Raw genomic sequence first — 24,377 nt, forward strand, 5'->3', positions numbered from 1 at the left:
CTCAAAGGATCATGGGAAGTGTAGTTTGTTAAGGGTGCTGGGAATTGTAGCCCTTTGGGGGTAAAGTACAGTTCGAAGGATTCTTTTGTGTGTGTGTGTGTGTGTGTGTGTGTGTTTTAATGTACAGTGTGTATGCACCCTGTGTTTTAGGCAGAATGAAAAAGAGTAAAGTACAAAGATGAATTTTTTTACCCACAATCACATCCAACAGACAGTGAAAGAATGTATTTTTAGAATCGGGGGCAGGTATCAATGGGAGCTCTTAACTTGTAGGCCTGGACTTCATTTCAACAGAGACTGATGAATCACTTTACATACTTTTCTTCAGATTGTTTTATAAAGTGGGAGTGGTTCCAGAGGCGTGCATGGGATTTTTATCTGCTCCTAACACAGAATCCTCAGTAAACAATATATGTGGAAATTGTTGGAGTGGGACTCAGAGACTTCATCCTGCACCATGAGAATGGATCAGGGACAGAACGGAGACGAAGACAGTAAGTAAACAAAGTCACGCTGTTCAGTATGCCTTGCAAAAACAGGCAATTTGTCTGAAAGCATGCTTTGTTCTGGGAAGTCATTCTTCAGAATCAGCGGCTGTACACACTGTACATTTAAAGCTCCCCCCACAAGAATCTTGGGAATTGTAGTTTGCTAAGCATGCTGGGAACTGTAGCTCGGTTAGGGGTAAACTACAGGTCCCAGGGTTCTCTGGAGAATGGGGAAATTTGTTTTTGATGTATGGTGTGTTCATAGCCTTAGACTCGGCTTTGAAGTACAGTGTGTGGCTTGTGGTAAATAAATGCAAGTTTTCTAGTACAACCTGATGAAAAGTTGGCTAGTTGCAATTTCTTTCAGAAATGGGAGAGCAGGTAGAATAATATTGATATCTGGTTGAAAGCCTGGTGCATGGTTTCCCTGGATTTCTATTTGAGTTGGAGCCATTCATTGACTTTTCACTATCCTTTGAATTCTGCCTTGCGGTTGCTTTGCACTTTCTGACAGCAAGAGTCCATAGAAGGCGATTTGGGCTTAATGGTCATTTCTCTAACCCATAAGGGAATGATGTGTAATTAACAGAAGCATCATCTAAAGCTACCTCCTGCTCTTGTTTTGCAGAAGGTCGTCAAATAGCCCTTTACAAGCAGGCTTAATAACCAAATCCCATTGCTAGTAAATGAATGCACTGGTTATTTTGATGCTGACATTAAATGGTTGTTTAAGAAAGAGTTGGTATTTCTGTCCAAGGGGATGTCATTCAGTAGCTTCATACATATAGTTAAGATCTAGTTGAGAACTTGGTTTAAAGGCTCCATTTTCCTCTGCTTCAGAGGCTTTGTCTGAGAAAGAAACAAAAGAAAGCAATTTCCTAGTGCACTTAAAGAAGTATAAATGCCTTATTCCATTCAATTTAAAACTGATCTCTCTTCTAAGGGGAGTCTTGTTTCATCTTGTCCCTTTACATATCTATGAATACATAAAAGACCATGTTTACCGGTACTCTGCCCTGGTAAAAAGACTGCCTGTGTTTTGTCTCCTGGGATATAGTACAGGTCCCCATTTTGTTAGTGTAAATTATTAAAGTGGCCAACCCACAGGTTTTAATCCCTCCCATGGGATTCCAGAATTTAAATCTCTGAGTGGGAACTGGCAGATTCGTCTTGATACCAGTGTCCAAGCATTATACAGTGGTACCTCAGGTTACATACGCTTCAGGTTACAGACTCCACTAACCCAGAAATAGTGCTTCAGGTTAATAATTTTGCTTCAGGATGAGAACAGAAATCGTGCAGCGGTGGCATGGCGGCAGCAGGAGGCTCCATTAGCTAAAGTGGTGCTTCAGGTTAAGAACAGTTTCAGGTTAAGAATGGACCTCCGGAACGAATTAAGTACTTAACCTGAGGTACCACTGTATATAGACAGAAAGTGCCAATTTCCTTCCTTCCTTCCTTCTTCTCCCTCTGAAACTATTCAGGTGAGGAGGGCTCTAAAAACCCCACTGTGGTATAGTGGTTTGTCTAGTGCTGGACTATGACTGGAGAGACCAAAGGTCAAATCCCCACTCAGCCATGAAATTCCCTGGATGACTTAGGGTCAGTCACTGTGGGTTGCACCCAACGTTAGTCCTACACAGAGTAGGTCCACTGAAATAATTTGGGCCCATTAATATCAGTGGACCTACTCAGCTAGCATTGGCTACAAGCCTATGTCTAACTTACCACATAGGGTAATTGCAAAAACACAATTAGGGAGCACCATCGTACGCCATCTTGAAATGCTTCGAGGGAAGGCGGGGATGAATGTAGTAAAGAAATAGCCAATTGCTGCTATTCTCTAATGAGCACAAACAGATCAATGGTGGTATTGAGCATTATATTAAACACTCTTAAATATACCAGTAACAAGAGAATAGACCTCTATTATGGTCTGTTAGGAAAATAACCTATTTTGAAAACCGGTGCCGGACAGACTGTTGCAGAGTAAATTAAGCACACAAGAGTGTCCCTGTTTTCATCTCTGAAATGTTGGAGAATATGAAAGTGGATGTGCAATTTGGGGCTGAGCTGTATTTGTCAAAGATGATCCATCACGGACACAGAAAAGCTATTGCAAGATTACAGTTATTACAGATCAAATCAGTAGTCCTAAGTGGGAAATGGGGAGGTGTTTTTCTTGCAGAAAAGGAATGGCTGGCGTGACCTGAATATTATAGATCGGGACAATTTATGTGATTTGCCTTTTTACATGCAGCACCTAGAAAATAAATGGCCTTAATCTTGTGTGGTAGTGCGCAAGATTGCAATGGCTACACATGCACGGTTTTCTTCCCTGGGCTGTTTCTTCTTCCAGAAACAAGCTGCTTTTTAAAAACTAGAAGAGTATAATTAATGGCAGCTCAGGGATTTGAGAAGGGTGGGGGAAATACTGTGAAGACGTGGCTCATGCATATTGCTGGATTATATGGGCAATGTGCTTGAAATACTTGCTTACAGGGGGATATGATTATGATTTTATTTATAACTAAAGTTCACCCCATTCCTTAAATGCAGGAAGATGTATGGGACAAACCCTGAAAATTTGACAAAGCATCAGAATAGATGATATTGGGGGCAATTTCTGAATTGCTCTGAGATGCCTTCTTCTACATCTTTGAGACTGCTCAAACACCCACATGCAGGCAATTCAGCAGACAGATTACCTTAGTTTCTGATTGTTCCTGGTAACTCACTGGTCCTGTTTTCTTAGAGTGTGCCATTTAGTAAGATGCTGAGAATGTCTTATAAACATTGTGAATGAGAAACAACATATTGAATACCTTAAGTTTTCAGCTCTTCCCCCTGTTCTCTAGACTAGAGGGGCATATGATGCTACCACACTGCTGCAGCTCTTCCATCCCATTCCCCCCTAATAGCCACTCATCCATGCAGCAAACGTTGCCAAACTGCTTGACTTGCAGTTGTTTTAGAGTAAGTTCAACTGTATCCATACTGCTACAATTTTTAAAGACACAAACACCCAAACCGTTTCATATAAACAAGCAGAAAAGAGCATTCAGCAACATGTATGCTTTAGGCAACATGCCATTTCACTCCTTTATTTCCCACTATTTATTCATTATTGCATTATTTCTCCCAGGAGCTCAAGGTGGTATACTTGGTTATCCACCTACCATTTAATCCCCACCACGACTCTGTTAGGCAGGTTAGCCTGAGAGGCAGTGACTGGCCCAAGGTCACCCAGGTGAACTCCTTGGCCAAGTGGGGATCTGAACCCAGGTCCTAGTCCAACCCTGCAACCACTATACCACACAGACGCCTTGACTGTAATGGGCCTGAAGCTGGGTTCACATGTACCTCTGTCGCACATAACACCATTTTTTTATTTTTTGCTCTGGATGTCGTATAACGATAATGAAGGGGGCAGTTTTCATTGACATGCATAACGGCACAACAACTCTCAATATCTACATGTGTTTCACCCAGAGTTAATGGAAATGAACCCTTTATTTCTATGGGTTTTGACAGAGGTATCACACAACTGCGGTCAAATGCATATTATGAATAGATGTGAATACACCCTTTTCCATTGTCCAAGCACACCCAACTTCTTTGTTCCACTAACCTAGAACAAGGAGGCTGTATTTACACACTATTGTGACTTCCAACTGGATTGCTATAGCAACAGGTCTGTCTGCAAGTTGCAGACTACAAACAAGAACTATTTATAACTTTGTTATTTCTGGTTATTTACTATATCATTATTTTCAGGGCCAATATCTGGCGCACATGAGCATATTCTTCCTTTTAAATTGACCTTAACTATGGCATTTACAAACTATAGTTAACTTTCAAGGCAAGCTGGACAGATTTGTGAGCATTGTTATACAACCAGCTTCAAACCAGTAGTTAAAGACCGTAGAAGGAGGGGAGGGGAGGCTTAAAGACAAATAACAACTTGAGTTCATCTTCTTTTGCTTAAATGTTGGAATTGGCACCCACTAAACCTGGCGATAATGAAGGTTAGGGCTGCAAAGCTGGCTCACCAATAGTAAATCAGGCCTGGATAGTGTGGTTTTAGCATTCATGGACTGTTATCATAAAATCATAGAGTTGTAGAGTTGTAAGGGTCCACGTGTGTCATCTAGTCCAACCCCTGCAATGCAGGAATCTTTCAGCCAATGTAGGGCTCCAACCAATGACCCTGAAATTAAGTGTCTCATGCACTTGTTGGGGATCGAAACCGGGAAAGGGGTGGGGGGGGGTGTTTTGGGAATCCAAAGGGTGTACAATTATATTCTGGTTTTTTTATTCTGTTTTTGTTATTAGTATACAAATTGGGGAATTCGTGGAAGGGAATTTGGGTCGACTTTAGAAAAGGGTTTTAAGAATGAGCACTGGCGTATAAATATTGATGTTTATAAGTTAAAATTGGTTAACTAAAATGAATTAAATAAAATAAGGTTAAAAAATTGGGGACAAGAACTTGTTGAACTAACAAATTGAACTGGAATACAAGAAGGGGAGGTGTGGGGAAGTCGGGGAAATATGTTATTGAAAATAAGGATTGCAAACTCTATGTGTTTTTAACTTTTTTGTTTTTCTTCTTTTTTTGATCTTTTTAATGTATTGTGGAAAATTTCAATAAATAACTTTAAAAAAAGAAAGAAATTAAGTGTCTCATGTTCTACAAGTTCTCTATGCAGTTTTAATGTTGTTTTCTTCTCCAATTTTGGTCACTCTAGAGACCCTTCAGGTCTGAATAATGGGTTATTTAGTTAACAAATATATATACTGCTAAATGTAAGAAAGATCAAAGCGGTGTACAGTGGTACCTCGGGTTAAGAACTTAATTCGTTCCGGAGTTCTCTTCTTAACCTGAAACTGTTCTTAACCTGAAGCACCACTTTAGCTAATGGGGCCTCCCGCTGCCACTGCGCCACCGCCACACAACTTCTGTTCTCATCCTGAAGCAAAGTTCTTAACCTGAGGTACTATTTCTGGGTTAGCGGAGTCTGTAACCTGACGTGTCTGTAACCTGAGGTACCACTGTAAAAAATACAGATACACAACATAATAAAATAAAATCAATCTAAAACACAGCATCACCAGCTTACATTCATAGTGGTTATCAGTAGGGTAGATCAGTAAATTTAATCAAGGAAACGCTGGGTGGCGGGGGGTGGGGGTGGGATGGCATTTAGCATTCACGGTAAATAGGAAACTGTCAGCACATGCCTAATTTCTAGGGGGGAAGTGTTGTTGTTGTTGTTACTGTTGTTAATTGAATTTGTTAGTTGCTTTATCCTGCCCAGCCCAAAGCGACTTACAACCAACCAAACAGACAACCCCCACCCCCACATACATTAAAACTAATAGGGGAGGAAATACATCCCACCCCCTTCTGAAAGGCCACTGGTGGTTAAAAACTAAAGGCTTGGTTATAAAGGAAAGTATTTACCTGGTGCCTGAAGACATATAATGATGGCACTAGGCAAGCCTCCCTGGGGAGAGCATTCCACAAATGGGAAGCCATTGCAGAAAGGCCCTTGCATGCACAGGTGTTGTGAGCCGGAGTACCAATGGCTGAAAGATCACTCATGATTGCCAACACCGTATGGTTCAAATTAGGCCACAACTTTATTTATTACAGATGTTAAGGGCTTGGCATAGGCATTGGGTTGTAACTGATATGGTTTGCTGAATGGTAGACCAAAGGGTCGAAACAGTGCCAAGGAGGTCCTATGACATACATCAAATAGGTGCCACTATGCCAGGATCGTGCTATGGCCCTTGCCCTTGCCCAGGTGTCTGGACAGAAGCACCTCCTCCAAGGTCCCTTTAAGAGGATACCCCATTCCCTTGGAGGGGCAGGCAGAGGCTTACAACCTTCTCTCCGACCAGAACAAAGGCTTTTACCCAATGCCTTACCTGCCACACGAGCTGGTCCAAATTCTGGCTCGCCGCCAATCTACTCACAAGCAACATGTCAAATCAGCCAGGATATCCATAAGCCAAACATCATTCTCAGGTGCACAGAATCTGGCCTGTTGGTTTTGCAAAGCCACATTCCTTTGGAGGTAAGAAGTATGATTGCGTTACCACCCTCTGGACTTTCCATGGAAGGGGCACGCAAAGAAGAACCTCAGATGATGATTGCAGGGTCTGGGGTGGTTCATATGGGGAGAGCCGGTCTTGGAGGTATTGTGGTCCTGAGCCACTGAAGGCTTTTGAGAAAACTTGTGCCACCTCAATAAAGATGGATGGCAGGACTATGAAGCACCACCAAGACAACCTCATCAGAGAACTATGGCAGTCAAATGGGTATGGAGGGGAGAGGTGGCTTCTCAGTTAAATTTCTGTATAGACTCCAGCTTGACCATTTCCACCAAAGAGCTCATAAATCTTGGGTATGTGTGGAATAGTACAACGGTCCCTTGATGAGCATTTGCAAGGCCACAGTTCAGAACTAGGGACATTCAGTACCAATACTGCTGAAGTAGCGCAGGCCTTTTCTAAACAGATTCTGGAAACGAGATAGGCTACTAGCTCCCTCTTGCCCTGCTGGACTCAGAAAACCTGGAAGCAGTTCTGAGTCCACATTTTTTTTTTTTTAAGCAAGGGAAAAATTGATTTGATTAAAGGTTTTGGGTTCTTTTTTTTAAGCTACCAAAAACTCCTGCAGCATAACCTACTTGTGTTCTGTAGCCTAGTGCAAGTGTAGCTATTGCAGTTCCCTCCAGATGTTGATGGACTCCATCAGCTGCAGTCAACATGGGCAAAGAGTGATGGGTGTTGGTATCAAAAGGTACCACTGGTCTAGTGAGATCATCTGTAATAAAGGAAGCTAGAAATTGCTTGTGTTCGGATCAATTCTTTTTTTGCCCTCTACCTCTAGACCACAGTATTGTATTAAAGCAAGAGAAATGGACTGGTGTATCATCTTATTTTTTTTAGTACGTAGAAGAATAGAGAGATTATTTTTGTCCTAGTGAATAATTGTGAATGCTTTCAGCAGAAAGGTCCACTTTATCAAATTGATGAATGATGTCATCAAGTCACTTTCCCCAGTGTTAGAATTGTACATTGTTAGCAAGTGGCATTTCCTGGAGCTTCTGCATGTATATATATTTTCTTGTATGGACCTTCAAAATGGCACAAAGCACTCTAGTGTGATGGTTACTGAGTGCATTGTTTCTGCATTAGGAATCATGAGCACCTATTGTTACAGCTCAGCAAAGGGCATATTTTTAGAAGAGCACATGAATCAAAGAAACATCTGGTGCCCTAAGATTACTTTCAGGCAATTCTAAACTCTTGCATTAAAAAGGCAATGACTGTTGCTAAAAAATAAAGTCTGAGACCATAGAATTCAGAACATATGATTATACAAAAAAGAAACCAAAATACACGATAATTTGACTAAATATTCCACTCATATTTATGTCTAAAACAGCTACCCTGGAACTGGAATCAGAGCCTGAAAGTCCTTTAGCACCTCCTGCAGATCTGTTAGAGCCACTGGGTCATTATGAGTGGACTTTCCGAGATCTTGGTAAGTATGCATTGACATCATGGCCCCCCCTAGAAAAATATTGTTAAGTCGCTTTAAAATATTGTAAGCCACTTTGAGCTGCAGGGGCAAAAAATGCGACTAGTAAATTAAATAAATAAGCAAATAAACAAACAATAGAATCTCAGCCTAAAGACTTTGGGGATGGATTCAGACTTGCCCTCTTGCAAATGGAGGCTCCTTCCATTCATGAAAGGGAGGGTCCCACTGAAGGAAAGGCAGGGCAACTTTCCACTGCTCCTGAAGGTCCCCCAATCCTTTGGAGCAGGTTTTCAGGGGATCCTGAGTTTTGCAATGCAGAATCAGCAGCAACGATCTGCTCCCTCAAACAGAGAAGAGTTCTCCCTAGAACTAGTCTGGATCCAACCCAATCGATGCATTACTGCCAAAGAACAATACGTTATACAGTGGTACCTCGGGCTAAGTACTTAATTCGTTCTGGAGGTCCGTTCTTAACCTGAAACTGTTCTTAACCTGAAGCACCACTTTAGCTAATGGGGCATCCTGCTGCTGCCACGCCGCCGGAGCACAATTTCTGTTCTCACCCTGAAGCAAAGTTCTTAACCTGAGGTACTATTTCTGGGTTAGCGGAGTCTGTAACCTGACGTGTCTGTAACCCGAGGTACCACTGTAATGCAATGCAAGTTTCCACTTGCTACCGTGGAATGTCTTGGGCTGGCACTGTATGATGGAAGTACCCAAGGCTGCCTCCATAGCACATCTGTAACCATGGCCAATAGAACTCACCTAGCTGAGAATCTGTGCAGAAAACCCTTTCACTGACTATCAGCCATAAGAACTAGAGAAAGGTGGGATTCCATTTTCAGACAGAATATATATTTGACAGATAGATGCTGCATGTTAATTACAACAGTTAAAAATGTGTATCAAGGTCTGTTCATATGTTTCCCTGGTTCATTTAGTTGCCAATGGCCAGAAGATAGAAAGCAGAATGATGAGAATTATTATTATTATTATTATTATTATTATTATTATTATTATTATGTCGTTTAGTTGTGTCTGACTCTTCGTGACCCCATGGACCAGAGCACGCCAGGCACTCCTGTCTTCCACTGCCTCCTACAGCTTGGTCAAATTCATGCTGGTAGCTTCGAGAACACTATCCAACCATCATGTCCTCTGTCGTCCCCTTCTCCTTGTGCCCTCCATCTTTCCCAACATCAGGGTCTTTTCCAGGGAGTCTTCTCTTCTCATGAGATGGCCAAAGTATTGGAGCCTCAGCTTCAGCATCTGTCCTTCCAGTGAGCACTCAGGGCTGATTTCCTTAAGAATGGATAAGTTTGATCTTCTTGCAGTCCATGGGACTTCTTGCAGTCCATGGGACTATTCTTCTTCTTCTTCTTCTTCTTCTTCTTCTTCTTCTTCTTCTTCTTCTTCTTCTTCTCATCAGCTCTATGGGGGATTTTCCTTAGCTTTCAGGTTTTCACTGTTATCCCACCCCACCCGCTTTGTCAGCACCAGGAAATCATTGACGATGAAGACTAATTCTTCTTTAAATTCTCCCATCTAGGCAGAAAAAAATTAGTTCCGCCTCCAGAGGTAATGCAGAAGTTTAGCGAACAGAGAAACAACCCAGTGTTTCTGCAATGCAGGTAAGAAATGTTTGTTTATTTTCCTTGTCTTGGAAAGCTGCCTTTCTAAGGTCCTAGCACTGGTATGAATCACACCCCATGCCCTGCAAAAAAGGTGCAAGTACCCACAGACTGAATCTCCTGAGCCTATAGGATTGGGCCAAGCAAAAATTCTTTGGTGGCTGGTGCCTATTGAGCTGGTTAGGGCAGAAGACTGGCCGGCCAACAGTAGCTAGTGTCATAAAATCATAGAATCGTAGAGTTGGAAGGGACCCCAAGGGTCAACTAGTCCAAACCCCTGCAATGCAAAGGCAATTACAGGTTTTCCTTGTTTCATTCCCACCCTCTAAACTGCTGACCTCTAAAAGTAGAAGCTAAGCAGGAGGAAGCTGACAGCCAGGGCCACCCCTAGGCTAGTTGTAATAAAAAAAGGCAGGCAGTTGGGATGCTGGCTTAAGGCAGACTGGGTTTAGTGGGGCAGGACCTAATTTGCCCTAATGGACCACAGTGGGCATGTTTGCACCAGGAACTTGCTACTCCATAGAGTCAGCCACTCCTCTCCCCCAGCCACTACATTAAGCCCATGCTGTTTGCCTCTAGTCATTTTGTTCCAGGCAGCAATGGTCAGGTGGTTCGTGTGATGGCCCTGTTTTGAGCAAAGTGCACAGAACCAGCTGCTGAGAATGGATGGGGCTTTCAAAACTCCATCGTTAGGATCCATTTGCCTCTACATAAATGGAGCAAGATTATACATGTCTGTGTGTTTCAGAGGATTTGCGCTGCCTGTAATCTTTAGAACGGGGCTGTCGAGAAAAGGCATATCAATATAATTTGACAGAGATAAGGAAACTGCAACCAGCCTAGAGCACAAGAATATTAGATAAGAACAGGCATGTTATTTAATAATTTGTTTTGGTTAACTTGAGGCTGGCAGTGATTTTTATCCCCCACCCATTCATTATTGTATTATGGACACTGAGAGAGCCCTGACGGCAACGTCATAGAGGCCGTGTATCGCACCAAGAGATGTGATTGCCATTCACTTCTTCATTCCATGTTTGCATTTTTGGAGCTCCTGAACGACTGCTACGGGTATTAAATTCATTTATGTATGGTTTAGAAACGAGTGTGTGCTGTGCCGTTAATCCACAGGATCCCAAGAATGACAGATGACATGGCCAGAAATGCGCTCTTCAGCTTTGTCAATTCCAAATGTTGCTATGGCAACAGAGCTGCAGGAGAGCTTGTCATTCAGGAACTGAAGCCGCAAACATTGTACAGGGTGAGTATCCCCAGATGCGCTTCCAACAGGTGTAAATTAGACAAGAGTTAGGGAAGGGAAGTGGCTTGATGCAGATAGTTTAGCACTCCAAACCGTCTGATTGATTTCAGTAGGACTTTAGCAGCATCTCATAGCTAAAAATATTTACCAGGCACATGCTCTCCACTGAGGTCTCTTCCCTTTAATCTTCAGTGTGCAGGTTATTCAGTCTGCATTTGCTCAGAGGCATGCTTCCAGGAGCAGAGGGTGGGGCAGGGTGTTGCTTACCTTACCTGGCAGCAGAATTGCTTTTGCTTGTCAGGAATGGGAGTGGGAGGGGCAAGGCGGTGGGGAAGTCTGTGCTGTGCAAATGCACCCGCAGGAACAACATGCTGGCTCCATTGATGTGTTTGCACAGCTCCAGCCACCCTGGCATCTTGATCCTCCCACTCTCCCTCTTGGTAAACAGGAGCAATTGTGCTGCCAGGAGACCAGGTAAGCACTGCTGCCCCACCCTGCCCCCACTGCTGCAACTTCTTAATGATTATTTCATATACCCGAGGGCCAGGACGGGCCCAAGGCATTTTGGCACCGGAGGCGAACCACAAAATGGTGCCCCTCACCCTGTGTCAGGATGTAAAGTCAGTTGGAGTCAGTTGTAAAGGTAAAGATAAAGGGACCCCTGACCATTAGGTCCAGTCATGGACAACTCTGGGGTTGCGGCACTCATCTCGCTTCATTGGCCGATGGAGCTGGCGTACAGCTTCCAGGTCATGTGGCCAGCATCTCTAAGCTGCATCTGGCGAACCAGAACAGCGAACGGAAACACTGTTTACCTTCCCGCCGGAGTGGTACCTATTTATCTACTTATACTTTGACGTGCTTTTGAACTGCTCGGTTGGCAGGAGCAGGAACCGAGCAACGGGAGCTCACCCTGTCGTGGGGATTCGAACCTCCAATCTTCTGATCAGCAAGCCCTAGGCTCTGTGGTTTAACTCACAGCGCCACCCGCATCCCTATGGAGTCAATTGTAGGTCAGCAATAAAACAATAAATCAACCAAGGCCAGTGATTCTTTATTCAAGGAAACAAATTGCAGCTCCAGCCCAGTGGTCTCAGCAACCCTTTCCTGGACCTCTTGCCCTGATGAAGCAGTTGCGAGGGCGGAAAGTCCCCACCTTTCTAGTGCTGACTAGGACTCTTCCTCTCCAAGCTGCATCTGGGCACAACCACCCTCTGCTCTGGCCTTTTCATTTCTCAGTGTGTTCTAGAATCCCAGGGGGAAGGGGAGCTGGATGCAGCAGGAGGGGAGACTCCCTGGCTTCTTCTGCAGCAGGCCTCTCCACCTCTTGGCCCCACTCCCTCCAGCCCCTGCTGCCATCTCTGAGTCTGAACAGTGCTCTACCACAACCTCTTCCTGCTCACTAAGTCCTGTTACCTCTTCAGCTTCCAACACACCCTCCTCCCAGTCTGCTCCCTCTGACCACTCATCATTGTCCCACCACAAATCATCTGGCCTTCTTCCCCTGGGGGTTCCCCAGCTGCTGCCTCCCACCATTCCTCTGCATCCAGCCAGTCCATGGCCCCCCACCAGGGAAGAAAAGGGGAGTGATGATTTACATCAGGAACAATGGGGAAAATAAAGATCAACATTGGGAACAGGGTTTGGGAGAAGACCAGCAGTGCCTCCTATTCACTGAGAGACCACTGTGGAGGAAACATTAGGGCGGCGGGGGGAGGCTGTGAAGGAGGTGGTAGATGTGGCCTTCAAGGAGCTGCAGCTGTCTCTAGCACTGTGGCAGGTGACGCATTCCTTGCAGACTGGATCTGCCACTTGGTGGATCCTGCTGCTGAGGCAGTCACCTCATTTTGCCTCATGGGTGGGCCACTCTTGCCGAGACCTAAGTCTCATAAATAAAAACTGGTTCATGTACATGAGTCTTGGTGACCAGTGGCACAAACTGAACATGCCAAATTTGGTTTGTGAGAGGCTGAGATTACTTTATTGTTGTGAGATGACTAAGAATATGAGGAACAGGAGGGCAATGAAGCAGAGATATGATGAAGCGGAGAGGTGGGGAGAAATTTGCTCCTTGTTCAATTACTTTCAGGAGTTGTGGGATGGCATGGCAGGCCACTGGTCCATCACAGACTACCATCTCAAAATGTCCCCAGACAACTCTACTTGCTGAGCAGGGCTTAAAGTGAACAAAATATTTCCTATTTACTTTCAGTGATAATTGCAGTTTCTAGTAATTGCATTTAATTACAATATTTATTTCTCCACAGTATCGGCTGGAAACCTTTACTGAAACAAGATTATGTGAATGGACTTTTGAGCCTTATGCCAGTGAGTAATTTTCATGAATAGTGAATCATCCATTTTGATTGCAGTTGTGTCACTGTAATCCAATGTAATTTGTCACCTAATCATGCTTTGTACAGAGCCCTAAAAAATCTAGCTTCATTTTACTTACAACCATTCTGTCAAAACAAAAAAAATTCCTTCCAGTAGCACCTTAAAGACCAACTAAGTTAGTTCTTGGCAGTGGCGTAGCGTGGGGGGTGCAGGAGGGGCCGGCCACACCGGGCGCAAAATCTGGGGTTAGGGCAAATCCACAGGTTAGGGGGCGCAAATCCACGGGTTAGGGGGCGCAAATTACTTGCCTTGCCCTGGGTGCTGACAACCCACGCTACGCCACTGGTTCTTGGTATGAACCATTCTGTCATAACTGATAGTGAGCACACAGCCACGTGGATGGCTGATTCCCTGTAACACCTGTCCATGAAATCAGGAGAATTTGTTCACACTTTAAGTGAACCTACCACACCCACAGAATCAATATATGAATCAAAACAACTTCTCCTTCAAAATCCAAACTATTTGTAATGTAATTCTCCAGTAAAAGAATATGCACAGAAATGTGCATAATAGTGAAAAAATGAAAATAACATACAAAATGCATGCAATTAAGGGAGAATTCCTTGCAGAAAAATACACACACTAGGCTCTGGTTTTTCAACGTGATGCCCATGGGTATCATGGGGCCTGCAAAGGGCTTCAGTGGTGCCCTCAAGCCTGGGAGGCAGACTCAGGGATTTCTTTTCTTTTTTCTTTTTAAAAAGGAAGTCCTAGAAATAAAGCTATGAAGCAAAATGTGCAATTATCCTTCTAAGTGATTTCTGTGAAATAAGTGAATCTGGTTGCTCCTACCTGTCAGTGTTTTCAGCCAATGGGTGAAGTCACAGCTGTGATTGATAAGTGAGGTGTGTGAACACCAGGCAACAGGAACCCCTGGGTTCCTAAAGAGCTTATGTTTTCCTCTTCCCTTTGCGTGTTCAGACCTTTAAACCTTCCCCTTAAATAAATTCAGACAAGACTCAAATTTTGGTTTGGTTTTTGGCAGAATTTAGGCCACAACTTTATTGATTACAGCAAGTGAATGGTTGCATAGGCTCTGGTTCAGCTAGCTCCCTTCACCGTTGCAGGTAGCGCTGACCCAGGGCACCAGCATAGGTCAGCCTAGGGTGAACACCGGGATAAGCGGAAAGTTGGGAACAGGCTATGTCCACCAACCAAATGTCCCCCTGGACTCAGGCATGGGCACAACCCCCTCTCAGGGGTTGACCAAACCATTGAGTCCCTGGATTCCTTTAACAGAATATCCTGAGTGTTCCCCCATCCCTATCACCTGAACCAGAGCCTATCCGCAACCTTACAAGTTGTGATGATTTGCTACGTGGCAGGCAAAACCCAAATGGCAACAGCCAATCAGCCAAGTGGGGAAATTCCTGCCGTGCCCCAGTCCCAACGACAGACGACACAAGACGGCACAGCAAGGTCAAACGCAACAAGCCCTGAAAGTAGGGAGAGGTGGGCGGGTGTTCCAATGCACAAACCGAAAGAGGAAGCTCTGGGTCCCTTGATCCGTTTAGGCTGAGTCCCATTGGCCTGATTAAACCCAGCATCAAGGGACCTACCAACTGGGTGCTGTGGCTATCCAAACGTACCCACCCACAGCACAGGGTTTGGTTGCCAGGTCTCACCACAACACATGCTCTCTTTTAGGGAGGACCCGATTTAGTGCACTTTTCCTGCATCTGTCTTGCTTTCTAGTAGTCCTTGGAATTTCCATACTTTGCCTTTCCATTCTTCCTAGCAACCAGGATGTGTTTTTTTCCTGTGAAGGGTTCATCTGAGATCAGGTACTCCCTAAAATTTACTGTTTGCAGAATAAGTGGGAAGTGAATGTTAAGCAATCCCCTCCCCCAATGGCAAATGCAAAACGTGATAACTTTGCAGAGATGCTTATACAGTGGTACCTCGGGTCACAAACGCTTCGGGTTACGAACTCCGCTAACCCAGAAGTAGTTGCTCCAGGTTGCAAACTTTGCCCCAGGATGGTGGTGCTGCGGCAGCCGGAGGCCCGTTAGCGAAAGCATGCCTCAGGTTAAGAATGGTTTCGGGTTAAGAACGGACCTCCAGAACAAATTAAGTTTGTAACCTGAGGTACCACTGTACAGATATCCTGCTGTGCGGGAGCTGATGTTCAGGCACGCTTTAAGAATTCACTGCACAACTTACAGTACAGTGGTATACATGTCTACTTCAGAAGTTAGAGGAGCCCTGCCCTTTGACACCAGAAATTTAACAGACAGTCTGAATGCTGTTAACACTTCCAAAATAATCAACAGAGGGCAAAGGGAAACTGGTATCTCATATGCCCATCAATATATCTCTAAATATTTCAGAAGCTGATGATTCTTGCCTCTCAAACAGATTGCTTCCATGCCACTAACATTTCATAAAGCATTCAGTTTTTGTTCATTTTGTGCATAATATGTTCCTTCATATCAGTGCTTTTTTTCTGGAGGTACGCAGGGGTATGCATACCCCTAAACATTTTGCGAATATCTGTCCTTTTGTCCATTTACTGTATTTATTTTTCCCGATTTGAGCTATAAAATGGTGATTTTCTTGAGTCAAAATGAGAGTAACCCTAAGCATTTTAATTTTTTTTAAGAAAAAAGCACTGCTTCATAGGATTGTCAGATCATTTGAACTTTGACTCAGCACAGAAAAGTTCCCACTTACTTTAGGAAAAGGCCTTTCCATCAAGTTATCACGGGCTCACAAAAGAACCCAAAGTTAAAAGAAAAAAGGTTGCTTGTACTATCAGTATTATAAAGGTGAAGTGTAATGGCTTTCCTGGAAAAGTAATAAACTCCTACTAAAGTGATTGGCATGGCCTGTTGTACAAAGCAGCTGAGAGTTGCTGAAGAGAGCTGAAAGGTTCTCTTTACTAACTTCATCCCCCTCCCCAGTTTTGTGGGGGCTTTGTGATGTCTTTGGGTAGCTGGAGGCAGCCATTATTGCTATTCAAAAGGGCAACTCTTCTCTAGAAACTTCTTGCAAAGTGTGAAATACCTCAGTGCCTGTCAAGGAGCTCAGACTGACATCCCTGGAAAGAATGAATTCACTTATTGATCCAAAGGAGCAGTCTGGACAAAGAAACTGCACAGATAATCTCTGCACAACTTGATGAACCCCTAGAAAACTTGAACATTATATCTGGATCTTGGGTCCACTAGACAAATGTAACTCAGCATGGAAAAAAGATAGCTATAGAATAGCTAGCTGTATTATCTATTTCAACTAAGAACTCTTTCGATAATTTAGTTTAATGGATATATTAATCAAGGATCTAAAATGTGGAACTATATATTCACATGGTACTCAATTTTTAGTCATATTAAGCAAAGTTTTTTTCAAAATAATTCTAGTATTCCCTCTAATTATAATAAGAAGGGTGAGCAGCAATATGCTGATCAGGGCGAAGCAAAACAGGACCCCCTGTAAACAAAGCAGAGATTTCTCTGTTCCATCTACTATTTGATTTCAATGGGCTTAAGTGGTGTTTGGGTTCGGATTATGGTCTCTAGGCTTGCTAAAATATTTTGTTTATGTTGTTTCTTTCTATCAGATATTTTGGTAGATGGGCCACAAAATGGCGCATCTCCTCAACCATGGGATATTAAAGTCCAAGTTCCACAGATGTTTCAGGAAGATACAAAAAAGTTTCGCATTCCTCACTCTTCTTTAGTAAAGGTAATTTGTCAATCATGGTTTGAAAATCAGTCATTAAGTCACATTATTATACCTCAGTTATGCTGGTTTCTTGATCTGCTTTATCACACAGCTCTGTGATGGTTAATATTTTGTAGGCAGTTTTCATTTATGTACCTTCGCTTTCATTTGCCGTAGGTAAAACATTCTGTTGCCCTTGGTAGTTCAGTTAGGTTGCCACAGTCATTCCCTTGAACTAAATGAGACTTACCTCTGAGTAGACATGCATAGGATTGCACTGTTCTGCTTCCCCAGTTAAGGCACCACCATTCATTTTGTTTAAGACAATGGCATGCAATTGCTGGAAATACTTGGCAGAAATCTGTATTTGTGCACCATTTATATTTCAGGAATGCCACAAGTGTCATGGTCGTGGCCGATACAAATGCAGTGGGTGTCATGGTGCCGGCAGAGTGAGTATTGGCTGTGTCCTCTCCAGTTCAATTCCTTCTTTCTTCAGTGTTCTCAGTGTTATCACTTGTGCCACTTGTACAGCAATCCTGTTTAGTCATTTCATGTTGTAATCTGTGTTGAAAAATCCATATATACACCAGAAGGAAAGCAGTGCCTTGCATACTTAAAAATACCAAATGTGTTGGGGAATGGCATGTTCAGGCAGACATTTCTGATAGAATCGCATAGCTATCAACTCACAGATTTGAAAATAAGGGACCAGCAGCCTTGAAAATAAGGGATCAGCAGCCAAAATAAGGGATTTTCCGAGCACAGGTATGTTCAACTTCTGAGCCCCTCCGAGCCAAAGGCAGAAAGCCCAGCCAGCAGCCAAACGAAGCCTCAAGCGGTGGTTCCCACAGCGCAGCAACCCGGCAAAGGGGATGCAGCAAGGGAAACCACTGTCACCTCTCCGCTGGGAAGCGCTGAGCAAAGACGAGTCCCCAGGCAACACGGCCGATTTGATTGGCACAAGGCATGCAAGCTCCACCCCCCAGTCATTCTTAGACTCCTTATTGGGTGAGCAATGCAGCCAAGCAACCCAGTTGGATCCTCCCTCCTCCCTGGCTGGCAGGGAGGGAGGGAGGAAGAGGAGATGCTTCCTTTGAAACCTGGGAAATTTAAGGGACATCATCAATAAGGGACAGCAGCGGGACACGGCGCTGGGATAGGGGACTTTCCCGCCAAATAAGGGACAGTTGACAGCTATGTAGAATCGTCTAATCTGTTCTGTTGTTGTTGTGGTGCACCTTTAGATGAGGTGTGTGACATGCAGTGGAGCCAGACATAAAGCAAAAGCGAAACACCTGAAACATCAAAAGCGATGCCAGATGTGTTCAGGTAGTGGACGTAAGAGGTAAGTTTTTTGAGGTGGGATATTCTCTCTCTCTCTCTCTCTCTCTCTCTCTCTCTCTCTCTCTCTGCTAAACCAGCTTGATAGATATTACTTTACTTATTAAATATTTAGGATAATTTCTGCCAACACCAAAGGAACTTAAGAATTAAATAAATCAAGGGAGTCCTACTATAAAGTGATAAACCAAAATCCAAAAGTAAAGATATGCACACATACGTATATCTGTCGCAGGAGCTCTTAGAGGCTTTTCCTGCAGTGATTGCCCCATTAGCCGAACCACCGATTACCTGAAAGGAAGAGCTGACATGAAAGGGAGGCTTGACTGTGTTGCCATGGTGACAAAGATGCTTCTTTCCATGGAAGGAAGGCTGGCCGAATTGGGGTGAGGGTTGGGTGTGCTACTATCCCACCTGCAGCTGATTATTCGTAAGCTAAGGAGGGTCGCCCACAGAAGCTTTCTAACCCAGAAAGAGAAGAGAAGGAATGAGGATGATTTCATGCCCTCTGCTCCGCCGAGGCATGGTTGTCCCCCTTCTCATTTAATCCCCACAGCCACCCTGTTAGGTAGGTTAGGCTAAGAGGCAGTCATTGCCCCTAGGTCACCCAGAGAGCTTTATAGCTGGGTGGGATTGGAACTCTGATCTCCCAGGTCCTAGTCTCACACTGTGACCACTCTTCCACACTGGCATACAGGGAAATAAAGAAATGGTGAGCACCTCTGCATGCTGGCCATGTTCTGAGTTTTTGTGGTGGCAATATGTAGGCAAGATCTATCTCCCTACGGCTCAACAGAACCCCTTGGATCCATCAAATGCATTGCTAGACATGCAGACACTGCATGTATGGGATGGCCTACAGGCACCTCCTAGGTGTGAGCCCAGCAGTCCTATGACTCCCTGGTATTAAGAGCAGTGGTCTCTTAATCTGGTGAGCCGGGTTTGCTTCTCTCAGGCTCACTCACCTCACAGAGTGTGTGTTGGGGGGGGGGAGATTATTAGCCGCTTTGAGACTCCCTAGGGTAGTGATAAAGCGGGATATCAAATCCAAACTCCTCCTCCTGAGTAGCCTGCATGCCCAGCTCCAGGGAAGGGCAAGGTAACTGGATTTCTATTTATGGAAGACATGGATAGACTGACGATTCTAGGTAAAGGCTGAGAACATTGCAGTACACTTGGCAGGCAAGCACTATGTCCATCCAGATTGGGGCTGGCAGGGAAGAAAGTAGGGAGTTAATGGGCTCTCCTGAACTCGGGAGGGGGGGGCATCCTTGCAGCATTTGCAGGTACACAGGGGAGACAGAGAAGGAGGAACAAAAGGGATAAGAAAAATGTAAACCCAGTTCATTTCTTCGCAACAGATTCTACATTTTGGGGCTTTTATCCCCTTATTCAATAAGCATAAGCATAAGAATAAGAGTAACAGCAGCAGCAGCAGCAACAGCAACAGCAACAGCAACAGCAACAGCAACAGCAACAGCAACAGCAACAGCAATAGCAATAGCAATAGCAATAGCAACAACATAGTACTGCCCAGCAATGCAAACCAGCCAAACTTCAATGATTAAGTACTGAATTGACAGATTTCCATTCCAAATAGGTCTGACACCCTCAAGCTGTGACTTCCTAAATCTCATCTGTGCAATGATAACGTGCATATCAAAACCTATGAAAGTACCTCTGAGCCCAACATTAACTTTTTATACAAGGAAAATATTGTTGAAGGTTATGTCTATACAGAGGTACTCAGGGCTCAGGCGTACTTTGATAGGTTTTGATATGCACGTTATCATTGAGAAACAAGGCTGATGACACCATCTGGTTGAGGGATCCAAATCTCACCTAATCCCATGGAAAAACTTCCATTTTCCACTTACAGTAATACCTCCGCGAACGTCTGCCTTGTCTAGTGTCCGTTCTGGCAAACGTCTGCGGCAAACCCGGAAGTGCTGGAATGGGTTACTTCTGGGTTTGCCGCTCGCACATGCGCAGAAGCGCAAATGCGGTGCTTTGCCCTGTGTCCTTTTCGGCTAGTGGCCAGGGCTCTGGAACGGATCCCGGCCGCAAAACGAGGTACGACTGTACCATATTTTACAGAGCCTTGTTTTCTTCTGACACCTTCTCCTCCCAGGTTGTCTGCAGTATGCAGAACTGCTGCCCTTCTGCTTCTCCAACTGCTGAACTAATTGCCTTTACAAATGATCTTTAAGTGATGCAAAGTAGCTCACCATTCTTTTAAACTGTTTTTATTAGGCTCCATTACGCTTAAAATAACAGAGATGGCATTGCGGGATAATCGTGCAATAATTTTGAAAGCGGGATCCATTGGGGCTAGCAACATCTTAAAGTGCTTTCATAAATCAGCTGTTAACTGCTGCTAATCTGCGTCATGTTGATGCAATCCAAATTTGCCAAGAACAAACATATGCTTTCTACATCTGTTGTAGGCAGAATGGCACTTTCCTTGAAAAGGGTCACCTAGTCTTCTATAGCTTTGTAGGGAAACGGCCATTTTGTGCAGATGAGCATTTCATTTCCTTCAATGACATCTTTGTTACTCAGTGATCTCTGTGCTGGCACAAATTATGCAATTTGAGCAACTTGCTGTTGAGTGTTGAAGTTAAATAGGTAAAAACACTTCCCCCCTTTTAGCTCCTAAACATTTATATTGGTAGTTAGGGTGGCTCATAATGGAACTAAACCAAAGCAAGACCATAATACTTCCAGCCCTTCCCCTTCTGACAACTGATTTCCTATCCTGTTTCTCACACAGTTTAAAGGGTCATTGGGAGAACCAGATGCTATCCACTAGATGCCATCATTGATGGCCTATGTGGATCCAAAGGAGACATACATGAAAACTCCCTGAGAAATATTTTAGGGCCAATCTAGGTGAGGCAATGGAGAACCACGCCCATCTTTGATTTGACTAAGCCTATGGTTTTGGAGTGGGGTGCAACTCTTTCTTCAATGCCATTTCCCCCCCTGACCTAAATCAATTTGCCTTCCACACTGGGGCAAATAGAAGCTTTAAGGGAAGAGGAAGATTCAGATCAGAAAAGTCGAACACAAGCTAAAGAGTTAACTCCCCTTCCAGACATCAGCAAACTGACCCAATTGTGGCACAGCTACTGCTTTTTTTATTTTTTATCTTGAGATGTTACGAAATCTGACCACAAAACTAGATTAGTCTCTCTGGTAGTGTACAGCTTATTAAAATTTCTTTGGGTGCCTTCAACAGTTCTTGAATATTTCACCAGAACAGAGGCTTGGAATTTGCCTCAAAATTTGCCTTCAGATGAAATTCAGTGGTAATTCAAGTCACAAGCATTATATATTTGCCTACTGGTTTTATCTTATATTTTGTATTTAGTTTCTTAGGCTGTGCTTTTTTATACTGTCCTCCTGCTTAAAATGGGGTGGATCACATTTTGAATAAATCAATACATGCACAAAGTTCAATTTTACATCTAAAAGGTGCAGCACCTGTTCTGGAAGAGGCAGCAAAACCTGTACGACGTGCCATGGAGAGAAAAAGTTGCTACACTACATCCAGCTAACAATAACTTGGTATGTTGTCTTCTTCGTGATGTTGCTCTTTTTGTCATCATTCTCTGAAATTAATTGCCTTGACTGCCAAAGGCTCTTAAATTCATATGTGTGAAGTGTTTATTAATACTAAGATTCTGTGGGTGCTTTGCAACATTAATTAGACTAGACCCTATAGGGAGGGGTGGGGGAGAAATTTAAAGGCAAATATACCTAAATCACACTTTCTGAAATCTGTGATCTGAAACAAAGCCATTCTTCAAAATGTGCACTTCTCCAGATTTCGGAATGTAGTTCTGCAACCAAATAATGTATGCGCAAATGTGTATATTAGGGAAGAATGTGTATAAAAAGGCATCTATTAATGAAAATTATATTAAATATGTATAAAATTAGGGGAGATGGCTTTGCTAATATGGGTATATCAGGGAAATTGCATACAAGTGTGTGTATAGAGGGAGGGATTCACTGATGATTTTCCATGAGGACTTTTTTTTAAACAACAAAAACAACAGTTTTGTGTCAAAACGTGGAGTAGTGAGCTTAGCACTGGAAATATGGGAAGCAGAGAGACACCTGTCTCAGGCAGATAGATTAAAAAGAAGCTCTCTTATCACACACCCTTCCACATGTTCATCTAATATGTCTAACCATTTTGACCTACTTGCTTTGAAAGTATAAGGTGGGGGTATCAATGCGTATATACACCCACCCACCCACCCACCCACCCACCAATCAGGAAACATGATAACTGACAAGATAAACAGTGGTGTATTCTTATATTTTTTAACTGCAAACTATGAAAGCAAGTAGGTTTTTTTTTTTTTATTAAATGAAATCACAGAGCATAAACAATTTCCTGCTCTGTTTGCTTTTTGGTGGACCCACTAAAATCCTGAACTTCTCAATGTCCCCCCCCCCCCCCCGCCGCCCTGGGCAGAAATAATTTCTCTGTCAATGGAAGGCCAAAAGTGATTTCAGAATGTTTATGTGTGAGCAGCAACCTCCAGTTTGTGTTCACCAGCAACTGGTCTCCAAAGCCTCTGTTGCCGATATTGGAGGTAGAATCATAACTAGTAAACATTGAAAGCCTTATCCATCCATTGATCAGTATAGACCGACACAGTGCTCTGAATCCTTCTTACCTTGCAGGAAGAACAATATATATGAATTCATTTATGAGAATCAGTTGAACTTTCCCAGAGAACTACTCAATAAAGTTACGGGAGATAACATATTTAAAGATGAGAACGCTGTGGTGAGTAAAATACATGCCCCCCCCCCAAACATGACTCCTGGTATTTTCCATATGAAACCTTGTTGAAAAATTACTGGAAGCAGCTGAACTGCTTAACACAATAACTCACTCACATCTTTCAGCCCCCTACCTCCATGGACAATGGAAATCTGATCAGAAATCTCATGAGATTGCAGACTACCTACTCAAGATTGGAGCTAATGTTTCTGTTTGTACTTAGGAAGTTTGGAAGCTGCTATATATTGAGTCAGACTATTGGGGGTCTCTCTAGCTTAGTAGGGACGCGGGTGGCGCTGTGGGTTAAACCACAGAGCCTAGGACTTGCCGATCAGAAGGTTGGCGGTTCGAATTCCCGTGACAGGGTGAGCTCCCGTTGCTCGGTCCCTGCTCCTGCCAACCTAGCATTTCGAAAGCACGTCAAAGTGCAAGTAGATAAATAGGTACAGCTCCGGCGGGAAGGTAAACTGTGTTTCTGTGCACTGCTCTGGTTCTCCAGAAGCGGCTTAGTCATGCTAGCCACATGACCCGGAAGCTGTACGCCGACTCCCTCAGCCAATAAAGCGAGATGAGCGCCGTAACCCCAGAGTCAGCCACGACTGGACCTAATGGTCAGGGGTCCCTTTACCTAGCTTAGTACTGTCTACACTGGCTGGCAGCAGTTGTCTCAGATTTCAGGCAGGCTCTCTCCCTGCCCTATTTGGAGATGCCTGGGATTGAATTTGGGGCCTTTTCGCATGCAGAGCATGTGCTTTCCCCCTGAGCCATGCTGCTTCCCCAGTTTGATGTTGATAGCAAGCCACCAGTATGTCACTAAGTATTTGTTCAATGCATTTGCTCTCTATAGATAACATTCATGCCGCATCTCTCCCATATTCCGATAATGTCACATTCCATTTTTACATGCATGTTTTTCTTCCTCGCTGGTAGAGATAAATCTGAAAACATAATGGCAATATTATATACCAAAGACTCAGGCACTACGAAAGCTCAGCTATTAGGTGATCATCTATTATGATTTCTGTGTCTGCCTTTTGAGAGCAGTTGATGAAGATTCAGTGTTCTTCCTATTGGTATTAACAATTCCAGAATGGAAGAATAAAATGCACCACATCCAGCAATTTCACATCCACCATGTTCATCTCATTCATATTCATAGTATGTAAATGATACGGCTTTGGTTCTACAGCTCCTGATATGCTGCTGTAACAGAGCATGATGC

General features: G+C 43.7%; 1 protein-coding gene across 1 annotated transcript in view; it reads left to right on the forward strand.

The window, feature by feature from the left end:
- The first annotated feature begins 293 nt into the window (after positions 1 to 293).
- The window catches only part of LOC114591802 (protein SSUH2 homolog), a 29,705-nt gene continuing 5,621 nt past the window's right edge, over positions 294 to 24,377 (forward strand). Inside the window, exons 1-10 of the mRNA XM_028719331.2 lie at positions 294 to 494; positions 7,951 to 8,049; positions 9,599 to 9,680; positions 10,812 to 10,941; positions 13,209 to 13,269; positions 16,904 to 17,028; positions 17,397 to 17,459; positions 18,255 to 18,355; positions 21,829 to 21,921; positions 23,053 to 23,158. Coding sequence (XP_028575164.2) covers positions 413 to 494; positions 7,951 to 8,049; positions 9,599 to 9,680; positions 10,812 to 10,941; positions 13,209 to 13,269; positions 16,904 to 17,028; positions 17,397 to 17,459; positions 18,255 to 18,355; positions 21,829 to 21,921; positions 23,053 to 23,158 — 942 coding nt within the window. The 5' untranslated portion in view covers positions 294 to 412. The remainder of the gene's footprint in view (positions 495 to 7,950; positions 8,050 to 9,598; positions 9,681 to 10,811; positions 10,942 to 13,208; positions 13,270 to 16,903; positions 17,029 to 17,396; positions 17,460 to 18,254; positions 18,356 to 21,828; positions 21,922 to 23,052; positions 23,159 to 24,377) is intronic.

Source organism: Podarcis muralis, chromosome 2 (assembly GCF_964188315.1).
Source record: "Podarcis muralis chromosome 2, rPodMur119.hap1.1, whole genome shotgun sequence".
In the NCBI taxonomy this organism is placed as follows: domain Eukaryota; kingdom Metazoa; phylum Chordata; class Lepidosauria; order Squamata; family Lacertidae; genus Podarcis; species Podarcis muralis.